This window comes from Oncorhynchus nerka, linkage group LG28 (genome assembly GCF_034236695.1).
Source record: "Oncorhynchus nerka isolate Pitt River linkage group LG28, Oner_Uvic_2.0, whole genome shotgun sequence".
Lineage (NCBI taxonomy): Eukaryota > Metazoa > Chordata > Actinopteri > Salmoniformes > Salmonidae > Oncorhynchus > Oncorhynchus nerka.
Window position 1 is genome coordinate 3,455,633 of NC_088423.1, and position 22,448 is coordinate 3,478,080.

The 22,448-nt window shown below is 42.9% G+C and overlaps 1 protein-coding gene across 1 annotated transcript in view; it reads left to right on the top strand.

Annotated features, from left to right (window-relative positions):
• The window catches only part of LOC115112838 (forkhead box protein N2-like), a 46,313-nt gene extending 24,326 nt beyond the window's left edge, over positions 1-21,987 (top strand). The window contains exons 2-5 of the mRNA XM_029639835.2: positions 6,644-7,236; positions 13,610-13,799; positions 15,934-16,005; positions 18,144-21,987. Of these exons, the coding sequence (XP_029495695.1) occupies positions 6,658-7,236; positions 13,610-13,799; positions 15,934-16,005; positions 18,144-18,604 (1,302 nt within the window). The 5' untranslated portion in view covers positions 6,644-6,657 and the 3' untranslated portion in view covers positions 18,605-21,987. The remainder of the gene's footprint in view (positions 1-6,643; positions 7,237-13,609; positions 13,800-15,933; positions 16,006-18,143) is intronic.
• The last annotated feature ends 461 nt before the right edge of the window (positions 21,988-22,448 follow it).

The window sequence follows — 22,448 nt, forward strand, 5'->3', positions numbered from 1 at the left end:
GGGCTTTGGTGACAAAATGGATGACACTGTGATAGACTGCATCCAATTTGCTGAGTAGAGTGTTGGAGGGTATTTTGTAAATGCCATCGCCAAAGTCGAGGATCGGTAGGATGGTCAGTTTTACGAGGGTATGTTTGGCATCACTACTCTGGACGGTTCTGACTTAAAATATACTACAAATACCTAGGTGTCTGGTTAGACTGTAAACTCCCCTTCCAGACCCACATTAAGCATCTCCAATCCAAAATTAAATCTAGAATCGGCTTCATATTTCGCAACATGAAGCCGATTCTAGAGGGAGGTCTAGAACTTAGGGAATTATTTGTACCAAATACAATGCTCTTCAGTTTGAGATTTTCAGGACCTGTTTATAACTGGACACCCATTCCAAAACAGACTGCAAATCTTTTAAGGGTTTCAGTGACTTCATTAGCTGTGGTTGATGATGCGTATATGGTTGAATCATCAGCATACATGGTTTGTTTAATGCCAGTGGAAGTTCATTGGTAAAAATAGAAACGAGTAGAGAGCCTAGAACTGCCCTGCGGTACGGTACACCCCACTTGACTTATTTTGACATTAGAGAAGAAAAGAAATGCCCGAGTTCTATTAGATATATAGCTCTGAATCCACAACATGGCAGAGGTTGAAAAGCCATAACACCCACATTTATTTCAACAACAGGTTATGGTCAATAATATTAAAGGCTGCACAGAAATCTAACGGTACAGCTCCCACAATATTCTTATTATCAATATCTTTCAGTCAGTCATTTGTGTCAGTGCGGTGTATGTTGAGTGCTCTTCTCTATAAGCATGCCCAAGGTCTGTTGTTAATTTGTTTACAGAAAAATAGCATATTTGTTCAAGCACTTTTTTACAACCGTTTGCTAGGAGCTGGCAGAAAGCTGATAGGTCTGCTGTTAGGACAAGTAAAGGTTGCTAGGAGCTGGCAGAAAGCTGATAGGTCTGCTGTTAGGACAAGTAAAGGTTGCTAGGAGCTGGCAGAAAGCTGATAGGTCTGCTGTTAGGACAAGTAAAGGTTGCTAGGAGCTGGCAGAAAGCTGATAGGTCTGCTGTTAGGACAAGTAAAGGTTGCTAGGAGCTGGCAGAAAGCTGATAGGTCTGCTGTTAGGACAAGTAAAGGTTGCTTTGCCACACTTGGGTAGCAGAATTACTTTGGCCTCCCTCCAGGCCTGAGGATGAAGACTTTCCACCAAGCTCAGATTTCAACATATGACAGATAGCAGTGGCTACAGAGTCGGCTACCATCCTAATTAGCTTTTCATCTAAGTTGTCAGTGCCCGGAGGTTTGTCATTGACCGATAACAATTTTTCCACCCCTCACACACAAACTTTACAAAATTCACAGTTGCAATGCTTTTCTTTCATTATTTGTTTTTTTTTGTGCATGAATACGATGGCTCACTGTTCATTGTTGGGATTTTCTGCTTAAGTTTGCCCACTTTGCTAATGAAGTCATCATTAAAATAATGAACATCAAATGGTTTGTGATGAATAAGCCATCTGATTGGATGAAAGATGGAGTTGAATGTCTTTCTGCCCATACTTTTATTAAGGTACTAAAGGTTTTCCCCCACCATTGACCGTAGCTTCATAATGGTTTATTGTTGTTGAGTTTAGTCACATCATTTCTCAATTTTCAGTAAGTCAACCAGTCAAATGTGCAGCCAGACTTATTAGCCACTCCTTTTGCCCCATGGATCCTTAACAGTCAGATTGCATGTTTAATCTATCATTGGAAGAAGCAATTTCATAAATGCATCAAGTGCAGAGTCTGGATGCTCCTCATTAATCACACCAGACCAACAAATATCATCCACATAAGAATCAAAGCAACATCTTTTGTATGATTTCTTATACACTATTTTAGGCCCAGCGTTGGCTGGCTTTCCTGGATATAGCCACTATATTGTGATCACTGCATCCAATGGGTAAGGATACAGCTTTAGAACAAAGTTCTACAGTATTAGTAAAAATGTGATCAATGCATGTGGTGATCTTGTTCCTGTAGTGTTTGTAAACACCCTGGTACATTGATTAAATCATTTGAACCAGATTACAGGCACCGTTTACAGTAAGAAGCTTCCTCTTGAGCGGACAACTTGATGAAAACCAGTCAATATTCAGGTCCCCAAGAAAGTAGACCTCTGTTTACATCACATATAATATCAAGCATTTCACACATCATTTAGATACTGACTGTTAGCCTATAGCTACACCCCAAAAGAAAAGGCTTTAGATGTGCCAGGTGAACCTGCAACCACAACACTTCAATAACACTTGACATAAGATATTCTCTAAGCATTACAGGAACATGGCTCTGAATTTATACAGCAACACCTCCCCTTAAGCATTTCTGTCTCTTCTATAGAAGAGAGAGCCTTGTTTTGCTACTGCTGTATCATCAAATGAATTATCGGAGTCTCAGAAATGGCTAATATATGAAGGTTATCTGCAAGTTAGCAAGTTAAGGATTTCATGAACCTGATTTCTAAGACTACGTATTAATATGGGCTGTTTCAGCCCTTTCCTGGGAACTCATCAGAAAGACATAATACTGAACAGAGCAAACAATCAATAGGTGAGTGTGCTGCGGGGTTGAAGCTGCTAACCAATAGGCTTGGCTCGCTCATCCCTTAGGTTTCTGGGAGGTTGGACGATGAGCCCGTCACAGCGGATGTAAGTAATGTCCCCACGCGCTCTCTGCCAACTTTCATGGCTGTGTATAAGTTCTTTCCTCTTCTGTCACACAACTTCAGGATAGTCCTTATGGAGGAAGATATACATTCCTCTCAAGTTCTTGGCTCTTTCCAGACCAGCTACCTTGTCCTTGAACCTCTGGAACTTGACAACTATGGGCCTTGGCCTGTCACCTGGGTTTTCCAGTCCTGTGGGTGCGCTCCACCTCAATCTTCCTGTGGTCCATCTTCAATTTCTCAGAAATAATTTCCCTCACTTTGTCCTCAGACTCCGTCCATGTTCCGCCTTGATTGTCCATCAAGTTGATTTATCTGTCATTGTTATCATGGATTCCTCCACACAATTGATGTCCTCTTTCACTGCCTTACAGATTGCTGTCATCTTGCGGTTCTCCTGTTTCAACTCATCGAGCTGATCCTGAGAGAACAGCAAACTGTTATTCAGGTCCTGGACCACTCTGGTCAGGTTGTCTATTCTTTTATTAGTTGAATCCACCAGTAATTTGGACAAAACACTTGATGCTATTTTCTTGTTGTAACAACTGCTTTGTAAAACTATTTTAGTTTGTTTTAAAACATCCTTCACCTGTTATAGAAACACCACTGTCCTCAACGGTACTCTCGACGGCGTTGGTCTTTGTCATGGTAGCTCCTCGCAGTTCCAGACATGGCAGGTAACCGGGAAGATTGAAAACGACAAACGGCAGGGATCGAGACAACCACAAACCCGGGACAATCCGTGGTCCCAGCCGCAATGGCTAATCGCGTCGAGCCCTCAAGAAAACCCTGCCAGCTTACATGCAGCTAGCTGCATCACCAAATTGCTCCTCAGACCCATCTTTGGTCTGAGTACTTATGTAAATTTGATATTTAAACGTTTTTTTGTTTTGTCATTATGGGGCATTGTGTGTAGATTGAGGGGAAAATAACTAATACATACATTTTAGAATAAGGCTGTAACGTAACAAAATGTGTAAAAAGTGAAGGGGTCTGAATACTTTCTCTGTTTGTGTACACAGTGGCAAGAAAATGTATGTGAACCCTTTGGAATTACTTCATTACTTCAGATCAAATTTGATCTGCTCTGCATCTAAGTCACAACAATAAACAAACAGTGTTCTTATACTATTAACACAAATTAATGTGTTTTTCTTGTCTTTATTGAATACATAAACATTCACAGGGTAAGTTGAAAAAGTATGTGAACCCACTAGGCTACTGACTTCTCCAAAAGCTAATTGGAGTCAGGAGTCAGCAAACTTGGAGTCTAATCAATGAAATGAGTTTGGAGATGTTGGTTAGAGCTGCCTTGCACAAGAAGCATTGCCTGGTGTGAACCATGTCTCGAACAAACAAGATCTCAGAAGACCTCAAATGAAGAATTGTTGACTTGCATAAAGCTGGAAAGGGTTACGAAGGTTTCCCTAAAAGCCTTGATGTTCATCAGTCCACGGTAGGACAAATTGTCTTTATAAATGGAGAAAGTTCAGCACTGTTGCTACTCTCCCAACGAGTGGCTGTCCTGCAAAGATCACTGCAAGAGCACAGTGCAGAATGCTCAATGAGGTGTCAGCTAAAGACTTACATAAATCTCTGGAACATGCTAACATCTCTGACGAGTCTAGGACACGTAAAACACTAAACAAGAATGGTGTTCATAGGCAAAATATTCTGTGGACAGATTAAACTAAAGCTGAGTTGTTTGGAAGGAACACAACATCGTGTGGAGAAAAAAAGGCACAGCACAGCACAGCACACCAACATCAAAACCTCATTCCAACTGTAAAGTATGGGATGGTTTGGGGCTGCTTTGCTGCCTCAGAGCCTGGACAGCTTGCTATCATCGACGGAAAAATTAGTTCCCAAGTTAATCAAGACATTTTGCAGGAGAATGTAAGGCTCTCTGTCCGCCATTTGAAGCTCAACAGAAGTTGGGTGATGCAACAGGACAACGACCCAAAACACAGAAGTAAATCAACAACAGGATGGCTTCAACAGAAGAAAATATGCCTTCTGGAGTGGCCCAGTCAGAGTCCTAACCTCAACCTGTTTTGAGATGCTGTGGCATGACCTCAGGAGAGCAATTCACACCAGGCATGCCAAGAATATTGCTAAACTGAAACCGTTTTGTAAAGGGGACTGGTCCAAAATTACTCCTGACCGTTGTGAGGGTCTGATACGCAACTACAGAAAACGTTTGGTTATTATTGTTGCCAAAAGGAGGGCAAACCAGTTATTAAATCAAAGGGTTCACATACTTTTTCCACCCTGGACTGTGAATGTTTACACAATGTGTTAAATAAAGACATGAAAACATATTGTTTGTGTGTTATTAGTTTTAAGCAGACTGTGTTTGTCTTGTTGTGACCTAAAATTTTATGACCAATTTATGCAGAAATCCCAGTATTTCCAAAGGGTTCACATATTTCTTCTTGCCACTGTATATGCAGGAAGTTCGCTGTTTTCCCCCAAAGAAATCTTTCCCCGTCCCCCCCAAAATAAATATTTTAATATGGAGGGGGGCATACACCCCCCCCATATACCCCTCGAGGGGCATAGTAAGTAGTGTCAAACTGTGTAGAAATGCATTTCAAAAGGAAAAAAAAATAAGGACCCCGTCTACCGTTCTCCCACCCAGTATCACCCTTGATATATCAACACCAAACTGGATGCCATCTCTCAGCCCAAGCAAAACTTGGCAGCTGCCTAGATGACATCAGGTCATGGATGAAAGAGAACTTACTCCAGCTGAACAACTGCAAGATTACGTCAACGCCCTGTTCGTGGGCCTTCCAGTCAAAATCACTGAAGAGGCTGCAACTTCTCCAGAATTATGCTGCCAGAGTCCTAATCAGCAAGTCAGTCCACACCACCCCCACCCCTGCAGAACTCCACTGGCTACCGGTTAACTATAGGATTTACTTTAAATTCCTCCTAGTGTTTAAAGGCTTGAATGGATTGAGTCCCACCTACATCAGGGACCTAATTCCTATTACTGCTCTAGCCAATCCCTACTGCGTCAAGTCCCCAAGACACGTCTCCCTGGGGGACTGAGCCTTCTGCTCCCTTGACCCTCACCTATGGAATGCTCTCCCTGACCATCTGAAAGCCACTCCATCATTATGAACTTTTAAAACGGGACTTAAAACCCATTTCTACAGAATGTCGGTCTTTTCTAGTCCTAATCTTGGAAGTCCCTTTAGAATGTATTATTGCTGTCTCCTACCTTGATTCTAAATGATGTTTATATTGTATTTCTAATCTCCAGTCAAGCGGTATCCGTTGGGTTGTGCCAAGATAAGTGGTAGTCCTGACTCCTAGATGATTGCAGGGCAGGCAGCTCTGTATTTGAGAGCTGTCTACTTAAGGCAGTGTAAGAGGGAAGGATCCTTTCTCTGTCAGTTCTCTCTCATCGTGACCGGGATGGTTTAATGCTCATTGGCATCTAACAAGCAGGCGCATCTGGTCAGACGAGGTGGGCGGAGAGGAGAGCAGGCTGGAGAGATTGGAGTTGTCTCAGACTCTTCAGAGGTCCTCATCAAAGGCTCTTGGCTGGAGAGAGGAGGGGAGGGGAGTCTACATGTCAGCCTGCATGTGAAGGAGAGGGGGCAGAGGGAAGAAGGAGGGGAGGGTAGCCCTGCCTGCCCTCGGGGCAACCTTAGTAAAACACATTGAGTGCTTGGTAAAGCACATAATTTCAAATTGTCACATCCATGTATTTCATGTTTCCAGTCGTGTTGGGAAAGCTGCTCTCTGCTGTGATTGTGCCTCTGTGTGAAGGAAAGTTCAATGCTACCAGCCCTGTTTTTATCTAGCTACTAGTATCCAACTGTTCTAGCCTATGCAACCCCTTTCTCTGTGTAGCCCCTCTGTCAGTTATTTTGGAACCAACTCTAAACCTTTCTTCTCTTCTTTCTCCAGACCTCCCTGGTTTAATGGGTCCAATCATCGGGATGTCGCCGGATAAGAAAGCGGAAACGCCGGGGATGCAGGGGGAAAGGGTGGGACTTAGGGGTTTGTGTGGGGGGGCGGGGACTCTCCCAGAGGCAGAGTGCGGTGCAGCCAGCCCATTGGCCACCAGTCTGGACCGGGGTTCCGTTGGTTCCGGGGGCTCTGAGGATGACGAGCTCACCAACCTCAACTGGCTCCATGAGAACCTGCTCCAGAACTTTACGCTAGGGGGGGCCGGCGAGGCCGGGGCCCAACACAGTGCCAGCCCCCTCTTTGACATTGAGGGCAACACCGGAGCCCCTCAGAACCCCCCCTCTTCATCCTCTTCCTCCTTGTCACAGAGGGACTCGTTGAAGTCCAAGCCTCCCTTCTCATTCTCTCTGTTGATCTACATGGCCATAGAGCAGAGCCCCAGTAAGAGCCTGCCAGTGAAGGACATCTATGGTTGGATCGTACAGCACTTCCCATACTTCTCCTCGGCCCCCACTGGCTGGAAGAACAGCGTCAGACACAACCTGTCACTCAACAAGTGTTTCCGTAAGGTGGAGAGGAGCCTGGGAAAGGTAAGGGAACTTTGAGATGCACGTGCACACACACCCACACTTTGTTTGTTTACCCTGCAAAGAGTTGGCAGTGCCTAGGTTGTGGGTTCGATTCCTTGCAAGGATAACCAGTTCTCATCTGACTAGGGGTTGCTGTTAGTAATCCAGTACTCCAACGGATGTCAATGCTTGATCTTTAACCAGAGATTAAAAATTAAATTCAAATACTGTAATACCATTTGGTGAAATGTGCTTTGTGACAGCCAGAATGGGCAAATAAAATATCAAAATGTTTTTTGTTTGTCTTGAAGATGACCATTAATTTGCTAGTGTTGTATTTGTATAGTGCATTCGGAAATTATTCAGACCCCTTGACTTTTTACACATTTTGTTACGTTACAGCCTTAGATTAAATCATTTTTTTTGCCCTCAATCTACACACAATGCCACATATTGTCAAATAAAGTTTTTTTCCCCCTGACTATTCTACTGAGGATCCCGAATGGCGCAGTGGTCTAAGGCACTGCATCTCAGTACAAGCGGCGTCACTACAGGCCCTGGTTAGATTCCAGGCTGTATCACATCCGGCCATGATTGGGAGTCCCATAGGGCAGCGCACAATTGTCCCAGCGTCGTCCTGGTTTGGCCGGGGTAGGCCGTCATTGTAAATAAGAATTTGTTCTTAACTGACTTGCCTAGTTAAATAAAGGTGAAATAAAAATACCAGTCCTTGCCACTGAAAAACATCCCCACAGCATGATGCTGTGCATCCAGATGTGACGCTTGTCATTCAGGCCAAAGCATTCAACCTTGGTTTCATCAGACCAGAGAATCTTGTTTCGCATGGTCTGAGAGTCTTTAGGTTCCCTTTGGCAAACTCCAAGAGGGCTGTCATGTGCCTTACTGAGGAGTGGCTTCTGTCTGGCCACTCAACCATAAAGGCCTGATTGGTGGAGTGCTGCAGAGATGGTTGTCCTTCTGGAAGGTTCTCCCATCTCCACAGAGGACCTCTGGAACTCTGTCAGAGTGACCATCTGGTTCTTGGTTACCTCCCTGACTAAGGCCCTTCTACCCGATTGCTTAGCCATGCGGCCGGCTCTGGGAAGAGTCTTGGTGGTTCCAAATGTCTTCCATTTAAGAATGATGGAGGCCGCTGTGTTCTTGGACCTTCAATGGTGCAGACATTTTTTGGTACCCTTCCCCAGATCTGTGCCTCGACACAGTCCTGTCTCGGAGCTCTACGGACAATCCCTTCAACCTCATGGCGTGGTTTTTGCTCTGACATGCACTGTCAACTGTGGGACCATATATAGGCAGGTGTGGGCCTTTCCAAATCATGTCCAATCAATTGAATTTACCACAGGTGGACTCCAATCAAGTTGTAGAAACATCTCAAGGATGATCAATGGAAACAATATGCACCTGAGCTCAATTTTGAGTGTCATAGGAAAGGGTCTGAATATTTATGTAAGTAAGGTTGTCTGTTTTTATTTTTATTACATTTGAAAATATTTAGGCCTATGGATAAATGCTCACATTTCTCTCCAGTGTGGGCGTTATGTTATACAAATACAGTGCCTTGCGAAAGTATTCACCCCCATTGGCATTTTTCCTATTTTGTTGCCTTACAACCTGGAATTAAAATGGATTTTTGGGGGGGTTTGTGTAATTTGACACAACATGCCTACCACTTTGAGAATGATACATATTTTTTTGTGAAACAAACAAGAAAAAGATGACATTGAAAACTTGAGCGTGCATAACTATTCACCCCCCAAGTCAATACTTTGTAGAGCCACATTTTGCAGCAAATACAGCTGCAAGTCTCTTGAGGAATGTCTCTATAAGCTTGGCACATCTTGCCACGGGGGTTTTTGCCCATTCTTCAAGGAAAAACTGCTCCAGCTCATTCAAGTTGGATGGGTTCCTGCTGGTGTACAGCAATCTTTAAGTCATACCACATATTCTCAATTGGATTGAGGTCTGGGCTTTGACTAGGCCATTCCAAGACATGTAAATGTATCCCCTTAAACCACTTGAGTGTTGCTTTAGCAGTATGCTTAGGGTCATTCTCCTGCTGGAAGGTGGACCTCTGACCAGTTCCCCAGTTCCTGCCGATGGAAAAACATCCCCACAGCATGATGCTGCCACCACCCTGCTTCACTGGATGGTATTCTCAGGGTGTTGGTGTTGGGTTTGAGCCAGACATAGCGTTTTCCTTGATGGCCAAAAAGCTCAATTTTAGTCTCATCTGACCAGAGTAGCTTCTTCCATATGTTTGGGGAGTCTCCCACATGCCCTTTGGCGAACACCAAATGTATTTGCTTATTTTTTTATTTAAACAATGGCTCTTTTTGGCAACTCTTCTGTAAAGCCCAGCTCTGTGGAGTGTACTGCTTAAAGTGGTTCTATGGACAGATACTCCAATCTCTGCTGTAGAGCTTTGCAGCTTCTTCAGGGTTATATCTTTTGTCTCTTTGTTGCCTCTCTGATTAATGCCCTCCTTGCCTGGTCCGTGAGTTTTGATGGGCGGCACTCTCTTGGCAGGTTTGTTGTGGTGCCATATTCTTAAAATGTTTTAATAATGGATTAGAGGTCGACCGATTAATTGGCATGGCCATTTAATTAGGGATTTTCGACGATTTTCATAGCAATCGTTCATCTGCCTTTTTGGATGCTGATTATGGCTGATTACATTGCAATCCATGAGGAGACTGTGTGGCAGGCTGACCAACTGTTACGCGAGTGCAGCATCAAAAGGAACTTGTGGCTGCAAGGAGCCAAGGTAAGTTGCTAGCTAGCATTAAACTTATCTTATAAATAAACAATCAATCTTCACATAATCACTAGTTAACTACACATGTTTTTTTTAAATATAAGTTAACTATCTTGTTCTGCGTTGCATATAATCAATGCGGTGCCTGTTAATTTATCATAGAATCACAGTCTACTTCAACTTTGCCAAACGGGTGATGATTTAACAAATGCGCATTTGCAAAAATCACAATTGTTTCAATAATGTACCTAACGATAAACATCAATCCCTTTCTTAAAATCAATACACAGTATATATATATTTTTTAACCTGCATATATAGTTAAAAGAAATTCATGTTAGAAGGCAATATTAACTAGGGAAATTGTTACTTCTCTTGCGTTCTGTGCATGCAGAGTCAGGTTATATGCAGCAGTTTGGGCCGCCTGGCTCTGTGCGAACTGTTGAAAGGCCATTTATCCCTAACGAAGACCGTAATTAAATTGCCAGAATTTTACATAACTGACATAACATTGAAGGTTGTACAATGTATAACAGCAATATTTAGACTTACGATTGCCACCCCTTCGATAAAATACAGAAAGGTTCCGTAGTTCACTGAAAGAATAAACATTTTCTTTTCGAAATGATAGTTTCTGGATTTGACCATATTAATGACCAAAGGCTCGTATTTGTGTGTTTATTATAATTAAGTCTATGATTTGATATTTGATAGAGCAGTCTGACTGAGCAGTGGTAGGCAGCAGCAGGCTCGTAAGCATTCATTCAAACAGCAGCTCTTAGCAATGCTTGCAGCACAGCGCTGTTTATGACTTCAAGCCTATCAACTCCTGAGATTAGGCTGGCAATACTAAAGTAAATATGAAATACAAATGGTATAGAGGGAAATAGTCCTCTAATAACTACAACCTAAAACTTCTTAACTGGGAATATTAAAGACTCGTGTGAAAAGGAACCACCAGCTTTCATATGTTCTGAACAAGGAACTTAAACGTTAGCTTTTTTTACATGGCACATATTGCACTTTTACATTCTTCTCCAACACTGTGTTTTTGCATTATTTAAACCAAATTGAACATGTTTCATTATTTATTTGAGACTAAATAGATTTTATTTATGTATTATATTAAGTTAAAATAAGTGTTCATTCAGTATTGTTGTAATTGTCATTTATTGCAAATGTATATATATCGGTATCTGCATTGAAAAATCATAATCGGTCGACCTCCATAATGGATTTAATGGTGCTCCGTGGGATGTTCAAAGTTTCTGATATTGTTTTATAACCCAACCCTGATCAGTACTTCTCCACAACTTTGTCCCTGACCTGTTTGGAGAGCTCCTTGGTCTTCATGGTGCCGCTTGCTTGGTGGTGTTGCAGACTCTGGGGTCTTTCGAACCAAATGTGTATATATACTGAGATCATGTGACAATTAGATTGCACACAGGTGGACAATATTTAACTAATTATGTGACTTCTGAAGGTAATTGGTTGCACCAGATCTTATTTAGGGGATTCATAGCAAAGGGGGTGAATACATATGCACGCACCACTTTTCCATTTTAAATTCTTTCATTTTTTAAAATTTCACTTCACCAATTTGGACTATTTTGTGTATGTCCATTACATGAAAATTCATTTAAATTACAGGTTGTAATGCAACAAAATGTGAAAAACGCCAAGGGGGGTGAATACTTTTGCAAAGTACTGTATATACCTTATTACATTTGTATACTAAAATAAATCATGTGAAGTACTCGAACTGTCAAACGTAAAATGCCAATCTCTAATGCTGAGATTGAGACGATGGACGTCATTCAGTGGATTTAAAGTTGTCCCTTGTGGCTCAGTTGAGCATGGCTGAGCATGGCGCTGGCAACGCCAGGGTTGTGGGTGCGATTCCCACGGGGGGCCAGTACTATAAGTCACTCTGGATAAGAGGATCTGCTAAATGACAAAATATTCAAATATTGTTCAAATTAGCTGATAGTATCCTACCTTGGCTGTGTGAAAGTGTCATGAAGAATCATTGGAGCGCTATACTGATATTCTGTAGTCGCAGAGGCAGTAGTGTAACATTGATAATGTGCTCACTGTATTTGCAGCTCTGTGTTTTCACAGCATCAACAGTACTGTGGCACGGTGCACCAACAGTACTGTGGCACGGTGCACCAACAGTACTGTGGCACGGTGCACCAACAGTACTGTGGCACGGTGCACCAACAGTACTGTGGCACGGTGCACCAACAGTACTGTGGCACGGTGCACCAACAGTACTGTGGCACGGCGCACCAACAGTACTGTGGCACGGCGCACCAGCAGTACTGTGGCACGGCGCATCAGCAGTACTGTGGCACGGCGCATCAGCAGTACTGTGGCACGGCGCATCAGCAGTACTGTGGCACGGCGCATCAGCAGTACTGTGGCACGGCGCATCAGCAGTACTGTGGCACGGCGCATCAGCAGTACTGTGGCACGGCGCATCAGCAGTACTGTGGCACGGCGCATCAGCAGTACTGTGGCACGGCGCACCAGCAGTACTGTGGCACGGCGCACCAACAGTGCAGACAGGCTCTCTGGGCTCAATATGCAGGTGCTCAGTGTGAGCACACCTGTCTGCTGAACTGAGCGATCAGCACTGGTTTGAGATGATACACTACCTGGTGGTTTGCGTTGCCATGGTGACATTTCCTCCTTCCTGCCTGTGTGCCGGCTAGTATTCTGAGTCAAGGTTACATCCCTCCTCCCTCCCTACTCCTCTCGCTTCCTTCTCCTCTCTTCCTCCTCATCTGGGCTGAAAAAGAACACCAGATATAGATGAGAGAACCGTTTACACACTTTCTCTCTCACACACACACACACACACACACACACACACACACACACACACAAACAAACAGATGTACAAATGTGAACATATTGTTTTACATCATGGAGATGTGTGTTGTCTCAGTGGTAGTTAATGAACCTGCATATGGGATATATAACAACATCTTGGCTACAGTAGGGAGGTTCTACAAATGCAAGTCGTATGAAAAGGACTTTCCCAGTGCGTATAAAAAGCTAAACTCAGTCCAACCCTGTAATAAGCCATTTAAGGACGGCATGGAATGTTTATCGACAGTTTTCCTCCCATCATGCAGTTCACCCAGCAGGGCCTGGATTGGTAATCACATGCTCAGGTGACTGCATTATGAGTTATTATGGCAGCTAGAGAAACTAAAGCCCTGGTGAGGCTACAGTGAGAGTCAGCCATGCAGGCAAAACAGCTGTCTGCTGCTGCCTATCAAGAGGTCCTGTATGGCTTAGTTTATAGAGCATGGCACTAGCAATGTCAGGATTGTGGGTTTTTATTCCCGGGCCACCCATACATAAAATGTATGCATGCATGACCAAGTCGCTTTGAATAAAAGCATCTGCAAAATGGTATTTATTATTAGTGTTAAGCTTAGTCATGAAAGCTTTGCCAGAGTCTTGTGGTACTACAATGAGATACTATATGAATGTATCCACTAAGAAATGCTCAGTTGAAACTTTTAGCTACAGTGTTCTCCAACTGAACACCACCCAGGTCAGTCTTATTGTATTTTGTAATGTAGTGTGTGATGTTTATTTCAGCTGAATGGTAAGGGTTCTCTGTGGTGTGTGGACCCAGAGTACAGGCCCAACCTGATCCAGGCGCTCAAGAAGCAGCACTTCCCTGCAGCACATGCCTTCTGCACACCGCCTGCCTCCCCACCGCCTGCCTCCTCACCGCCTGCCACCTCACCCCATAGACATCTCTTCCTGCCGGGCTGCTCTCTCAAAGGTGAGTCCTACTTAACTTGCAAGAACACTTTTAGCACTCATCTGTTGTTCTTGTGAGGCACCAGTGTGACAGTGGACAAGGAGTAGCTGCAGCGAAAACCAGCAAACCTTTACACAACAACTCTTCAAAGAAACAGGTAGCGAAAACCAGCGACCCTTTACACAACAACTCTTCAAAAAAACTGCGCCCTGGCCAAGAAAGTGAAGCAGTGCGACAAAAATAAACAGTTACACATAATCTCTGCTGATGATCACACCTCAGATTCTCTAGAAATGTGATTCATATTAAATTAGATCCAGTTTCAGCTGTCTCGCTGCATGTAATTTCAAATTCACATGGTTGTTGCCTCTGCACATTTTCGTCATGCAACTTTGGCCGACAAGACATTCAACATAACCATCCTCTTTAGGTTACTATAGCGACCAGCGAAGGCCTTTAGGTTACTATAGCGACCAGTGAAGGCCTTTGGGTTACTATAGCGACCAGCGAAGGCCTTTAGGTTACTATAGCGACCAGCGAAGGCCTTTAGGTTACTATAGCGACCAGCGAAGGCCTTTGGGTTACTATAGCGACCAGCGAAGGCCTTTAGGTTACTATAGCGACCAGCGAAGGCCTTTAGGTTACTATAGCGACCAGCGAAGGCCTTTAGGTTACTATAGCGGCCGTGAATAGTCTTGTTTTTCTAACAATATTATCTGTGTGAATATCGCAAAATGTACTGCGAACAACCTGTTGTATTTGCGTGGCTTGACAAGGTGAGTGAAATAAGTCAACGACAGATATATATGTATATGTTTGTTGCGGTCAATGTTTGGTGCTGTGAAAGTCCTGTCATGTCATTGTAACTTGGTTGGTACAGGTGAGCACATCAGCGGTGAAGCTCGAATGATTGCTCTCTGTCTCATGGATAGTTGCAGTGTTTAGCTGTATATATTCTGCTAACTAGTTGGTTGTCTTGATGTGATTCATATGGAAACAGCCCAAGCTGCTTGCTATAGCTAGCTAACTAGTTAGTCTGTCAGACAAGAAAAGTTGTTTAGTGGTACATTTTGGCAGCGCTCACAAAGCGTCAACCTCAGCTGTCATTTTCACGAGCTAGCCATACAGACAACCAGCTGAATTGAAGGCTAGAGTAATTTGTGTTTATCTATTGGGTTTAGGTTATGGTTTGTTAGGTTGACATTGCCTCATTTTCCTATTATTTGACAGCTTAGCGGTCGTGTTAGGGTAGTGGGTGCCAGCGCAGTGGAGCTCATTTGATGAGTTGGATATACGTTTACATAGCCAGCTAACAAGTTGCTTGTTTTGTCCTGTTTTCCTGATGCAATTCATTTGGAAACTAATCAGCTAACATTAGAGAAAGAGATGAACGATCGGAGAGACAAGGCAAGAAGGGCATTCTGCCATTAAAAGGAACATAAAATTCAACATACCAATTAGGATCTGGCTAAAAATACTTGAATCAGTTATAGAAGCCATTGACCTTTATGGTTGTGAGGTCTGGGGTCTGCTCACCAACCAAGAATTCACAAAATGGGACAAACACTAAATTGAGACTGCATACAGAATTCTGCAAAAGTATCCTGTGTACAACGTAAAAAAACAAATAATGCATGCAGAGCAGAATTAGGCCGCTACCTGCTAATTATCAAAATCCAGAAAAGAGACGTTAAATTCTACAACCACCTAGAGAGAGAAGTAGTTGTAGAATTTTGATAATTAGCAGGTATCGGCCTAATTCTGCTCCGCATGCATTATTTGGTGTTTTACGTTGCTTTATCTTGAACTCAGTAATCTACAGCAGCATTCTAGAATTCTATTGGGGTCTGAAGGGTTAATTGTCATTTTAGTCATTTGTTTTATTTCAAACCATAGAGGCCTCAATGTAGATGATTCTGATCTGAATCCTCTCCTTTCTTTCTCACCCCTACCCTCTTGTTTGGTAACCTTGACTACAGAGGCCCTGCCGATAATTCTCCAATCCTCTCGGTGATTAGAAATCATTTAGAGAACCTGAAGTGTGGTATGGCGAGAACTAGGAGACCTCCCTCTAGCCCCTCCTTGACTGGCCACACACACACACACACACACTGGCTATTTCACTGACCACCATGCATGTTCTCTCCTCTTGCAGAGTCTGACATAGATGCTGCCACTGCCATGATGCTCTTAAACGCCGCCCCTGGCCATCACCATGCCAATCCATGTAAGAGACTCCACCCCACACCACTTCTCTCTCTACACCTTCTAACTACTCTCTTTCTTTCTCAATTTAAGGGCTTTATTGGCATGGTTAACATCGTCAAAGCAAGTGAAGTAGATCATGTTTGTTTATTTCACTTTTGTTTATTAACAGTAAACATTACACAAGTTCCAAAAGAATAAAGACATTTCAAATGTCATTATGTCCATTGTCCTATTACAACACCGTGTTGTAACGATGTGCAAATAGGACAAAAGGGAATATAAATAAGCATAAATATGGGTTGAATTTACAATGGTGTTTGTTCTTCACTGGTTGCCCTTTTTATTGTGGCAACAGGTCACAAATCTTACTGCTGTGATGGCACATTCTGGTATCTCTCTGTGTCACCCACCCGTTTTCACACTTTCATCTTTCTTTATTGCTTTTGCATCCCTCACCCAGCATCTATCCACCCTTGTAACACATATTTACCTTTATTTAACTAGGCAAGTCAGTTAAGAGCAAATTCTTATTTTCAATGACGGCCCTAGGAACAGTGGGTTAACTGCCTGTTATCCCCCTCTCCATTGATTTATATGCACTCAACAGCACAGTTTAAGTCCCACTCACATATTGTCATTCTAAGCCAGACAAGGTTGCATATAGAATTCTCTTCCTGTGAATAACCGGAAGACTTAGAGGGCGAGCACACCATCCACTGCTTCCGAGCATATTACTCGCCAATGGCCAGACAACAAGGTGGACAAAATTAGGGCACGAATTGCCTTCCAGAGAGACATCAGAGATTGTAACATTCTCTGTTTCACGGAAACATGGCTCACTCGGGATGTGTTGTCAGTCGGTACAGCCACCCGGTTTCTTCACACATCGCGCCGACAGAAACAAACATCTCTCTGGTAAGAAGGGCCGGGGTGCGTGGTGTAATCATAACAACATACAGGAACTCAAGTACTTTTGTTCACCTGACCTAGAATTCCTTACAATCAAATGCCGACCGCATTATCTACCAAGAACATTCTCTTCGATTATTGTCACAGCCATGTATATTCCCCCAAAGCAGACACATCGACGGCCCTGAAAGAACTTCACCGGACTCTATGTAAACTGAAATGGTCCACCCACACAGACAGCATCGTGAAGAAGGCGCAGCAGCGCCTCTTCAACCTCCGGAATCTGAAGAAATTTGGCTTGTCACCTAACACTCAAACTTTTACAGATGCACAATCGAGAGCATCCTGTCGGGCTTTATCACCGCCTGGTACGGCAACTGCGCCGCCCTAAACCGCAAGGCTGACCAGAGGGTGATGCGGTTTGCACAATGCATCACTGAGGGCAAACTTATCTGCCCTCCATGACACCTACACCACCCGATGTCACAGGAAGGCAAAAAAAGATCAAGGACAACAACCACCCGAGCCACTGCCTGTTCACCCCGCTATCATTCAGAAGGCGAGGTCAGTACAGGTGCATCAAAGCTGGGACCGAGAGACTGAAAAACGGCTTCCATCTCAAGACCATCAGACTGTTAAACAGCCATCACTAACAGACTCAAATCTCTGGCCACTTCAATAAATGGATTTAATAAAGATATCACTAGTCACTTTAAATAACGCCACTTTAATAATGTCTACATATCCTACATTACTCATATGTATATACTGTATTCTATACCATCTACTGCATCTTGCCTATGCCGTTCGGCCATCACTCATTCATATATTTATATGTACATATTCTTATTCATCCCTTTACATGTGCGTGAATAAGGTAGTTGTTGTGAATTTGTTAGATTACTTGTTAGATATTACCGCACTGTTGGAACTAGAAGGAAAAGCATTTCGCTACACTCTCATTAACATCTGCTAACCATGTGTATGTGACCAATAAAATGTGATTTGATTTGTTGTATTTTCTCCCATGTCTTCTGCCACTGCTGTTGCCATCAATTGTTAATTACTGTTGTCTGCTGAACAGAGACACTGCCTAGCCCGCCGCTTATTTGATTAAAAACACTTGTCTTTATCACACAACCCAATCCTACTGCCCTATTGCACCCTGAAACGATCCTTCTTTAGTGTCAGGATGTTCTCCTCCTCCCTCTAAATCTCGCTATCCTCTTCTTTCCCTCCCTGTCCCAGGTGATCCAGAGAGTCCCTTGGACCTGTCCCGGCCAGACTTGGTCCTGGTGAGCAGCGATCCTAACCAGGACCACAACTACAGCAGTATGGCCCTGCAGCGCTGCTCCTCCCGCTCCTCCTCCTCCTCCCTCGACGATGGAGGCCCCTCCCCTGGCCTTGCCCACCACAGGCCCCGTACATGCCGCGCTGGCAGTGAGGGTTTCCATAGTGACGAGGACGACTCCGACCTCGGGGACCGGGATGAGAGAGGCGGCCGCCCCCAGCCTGCTCCTCGCCGCTCCTCCTCCTCTTCGGTGAAGCACCCGGCGGGTAAGAGGGCCCGTAGGGAGCTGACAGCCAACCCAGAGCTGGATGAGGAGCTGAAGGAGGCGGCCGGGTCTCTGCTCCACCTGGCTGGGATCCGTACCTCCATGGACCTTAACAAACGGAGTGCCAAGAGCAAAAAACTGAACAGGAAATGAGGTTGTCATACTTTCCTGCCCTTGCCCTCAGACTCCTGCCCCTGTAACCCCTGATCTGATCATGTGTCCTGATTGGTCTTGGTTGTGCCTCCTTTTCTGGTTGCTGATTTTAAGCCTGTTTTTGGTTTGACACATGATGGGATATCCCTCACTATCCAACACAACAAATGGCAATAGTATCATTGACACAGGAGAACAAAGCCATATTGAGACTTTTGAAACTGGGGTGTATCAGGTGGGTGGGTCTGTCAGGGTAAGACAGAGACTACTGAGAAGAACCATCACAAACCTGCTTGTTGTTTCTGATGGCTTCGCTGCAGATCCTTACAACTCAAATAATGTTTTGAGGGATAAGACGGGAAAAGCTGAAATTTTTTAAAACTCAAAGCGTTGCATGCTTCCTCAACTTGTATCCTCTTCCAAGTGAACCTATTTCTAAGAGAATGAGTGCATGTCTCTAACAAACTAACCTCTCCTCATGTTGAAGTCGGTTTCTCCATGCTGAAGATACCACTGTTTTTTGATAGGTGACATCCTTGGTCTGGAAAACCTTCCAATGAGAGATGCAATAACTTAAACCACTTTTTGTATTTTTCCTGGGTTGATGATGGTACTGCTGTTTAAAAACAACAGATTAAAGTAGTGCGGCTGATCGTAAACATCCTTCCACGGAGTGGAACGCTGGACTGGGTCCATGTCAGGGTTTAATAGCAGGGAATGGCAACGTAACCAAGGGAATGTTGGAACTCTGCTACTGCCATGGTGGGCAGGGAAATGAAATAAAGGTGTCCGACTGCTAGATCAGGAAGAGTCCACTCTAGTCCTACTCTGAGAGAAACAGAATTACATCTAGATCAGGAAGAGTCCACTCTAGTCCTACTCTGAGAGAAACATCATTACATCTTCATTGCATTAGAACCTACTCCTCTTCATCGCTCTTCCTCTGCTGACCCCTCTAATTCTGTCATACATTGTGTTTAGTGTGTAAACTGAGAAATGACATTTAATATATTCTATCCTGTCTTGTCCTATTATGTCTTGTTCTATCTTATCCTATGCAAGGTGTAGTGTAGACTAATCTGGCTGAAACTAAGCAAATGTTGTTGTAACCATAGTGATACCAAGACAATGCGCTTGGCATGAGGGCACTCACTGGCAGATGTGCTGCTCAGTTTTCAATCATGTAATACTAGTCACACCTACTCGAATGTTAGTATTCAGGCCAAAGGGAAGTTAAAACAAAGATGTTATAATAATGTTGTTGTGAGGTTAGATGGACAATGTTGTGAGAGACTTATTGTACTACTGCCCCTCCTGAATGGTGTTGGCTGACCCTGTGGCAGATTTCAGACTGTGGTGACAGAAAGAGGCTTTGCTTCGTCTTGTTCCCCGTTAAGGAAACACGGAGGGCAAAATCAGGAAGTGCACCACTTCTCTACACTGTACAGTAATGTGTTTAGGGCCAGTTGATTACATCGAGTTCAGTGACTGAAAGTACAGGATGTGGAAACAGAACTTGTGTAGTGATGAGGCCAGACTGATGCTCTTTGGGGCTTGCATGTATTAACTTGCATTAGTAAGAAAAATGCCAATATGCCCATATGATTAGAATAGCTTTTAGTTGGTGCACTGCAGTACAGTGTACTGTCCTCTGTCATGAGCCAACTTAAGTGCAAGTTAGGTTTCCACTTGTGTTGTATCACAGGAAATGTTAAATTAAGTCACGTTAGTAAGCATAGATTGTATGCAGTGCCAAACATGAATGTGTCACAGAAGTGGAACTACCAAGGCCATTGCAACCATCTTCCTCTTCTCACAGCATTTGTGACTGACAGTAACATTGTTGCCCCTGTTTTTTAGAAGCCTGCCAACAGGAAATGTATGAGAACTCTGACCTAGTCTGATATTCAGTTTATTTTGGTTGTTCTGGAATGGGAATCGCCGTATTCTTTGAAAGGGGATTTTGTTCTTCGAACTAAACTGCAGTTCTCCTAAATAATATGGTCATGGAATACACTGGTCTTAACTGACTGTGAATAAACAAAGAACAAATGAATGGTGTCCATTAAATGTATAATTAATTTATAATGGACTATTGAAAGGAACTTCTATCAAATAAAAGGTCATTTGAAGTGAGTGGAAATGTTACTTCCTCTCTCCCTTCTGGAAAATCCTTTTGAGACCTATTTAGTTTTATTTCCTAAATGATATTTTACTGCCATAGACCACTATTTTCACTATGTGTTATAGTGATAGTGTGTCTGAGAAAGTACTGTATATGGCCAATATTGTCTTTCGAGCGGGTGTTTTTCAATTTAACCATGACTGCCAAGTTTTCCAATGTTTTGTTGTTGGATAAAAGACTATTGATTAACATGGATTCTGAACCATTTTTTTTTTGTGCCAACTGATGTTGTACAGAGAAGCAAAGGTGGACATTTCAGATGGCATTCCTATCTTGATAGGGAAAGTTGATTTAATCATCATAAAGGTGTTGAAGTTTATCTGAATTTGTACTGTTTATGTTTTAGATAATATTCTGACTGCCCTAAGTAGTCACACCATAGATTTTAGTTGGCACCCCCTCTCCATGTTAGGATCCTGCCACCATAGATGTCGCCTACACTTACTGAAACTAAAAACCCACATTTGAGGGTTGTCCTGGTGTTAGTCTTGGTACCACCATGGACTTCTGTTTAAACTTAGATAGTTGAGGACAACTTCCAGTAACTTGTTCATGCTGTTGCTAGAAGAAAGCTCTTATCAGACTCAACATGAAGATGATCCTGAGTCTCTCAGTAAGTTTTTTTTATACTGAACAAAAATAATGCAACAAGCATTTTTACTGAGTTTGTTTATAAGGAAATCAGTTAAAATAAATAAATTAGGCGCTAATCTATGGATTTCACAGGGGTACAGCCATGGGTGAGCCTGGGCGCCAGACCCAGCCAATCCGAATGAGTTTCTCCACAAAAAGGGCTTTATTACAGACAGAAATACTCCTCAGCATCTTAGACTAATAAACACGATGAGGCACCCTAGAGGTCTGTATCGTCACCAATAATGTTCACTTGACATGGTGACAGATTATGCTAAACTCAAAGCTACATACATAGGATGCTTCATTGTTTGAAAATGTGTTGTATTGATTATGCGTTTTTATTTTCTGTTGCAATTTATTGATTATGATAAAGCGTTTTGTCGCATTGAACTAACTAAAGCTGCCGACCCAGTATCCTTCAGTCGTCTGCCATGTCTGTTAGACAGACCTTTTGGTTTTTGTATGCTAACCTCTTAATAAAATGTTTATAAAGTTTATTTTCACCAAAGATATGCAATTTGCATTATATACGGTATCACAAAATAAATAAAATCTTGTTTTATTTTTGGGCCTGTTTGTTTTTCAATTGTTAATGTTTACTTCGATGAAATGGTCAAATTATAAAGACACATCTCTCATAACAGGATATACTGTATCAAGATAAATCTAGCATTACCACTGACCAAAAATCCTTAATGACATTGACATGGGTGCATTTGGGAAAATGATGTATTCAAAAACCTACACATTTGAACAACCAAAAATGTGGGACAAAGTCCTTGGTTATGAAATCCCAAAAGTTCATGCTTTATTAATAAAATGTTGATTAACATCCCCACCTGCTGTTTAGAGCAGGTAATGACCAACCTTATGAAAGGGAGGTCAGAAGTGACTTGTAAATGCAAATAATTATAGGTCCCATTGTCCCAAGGGACAAACGTCTTAGTCTGTAACATATTTTACTTCAAAGCTTTATCCCATTTGACCACTCAGTGCTAACTATGTGAAAATTGTCCAAATAAT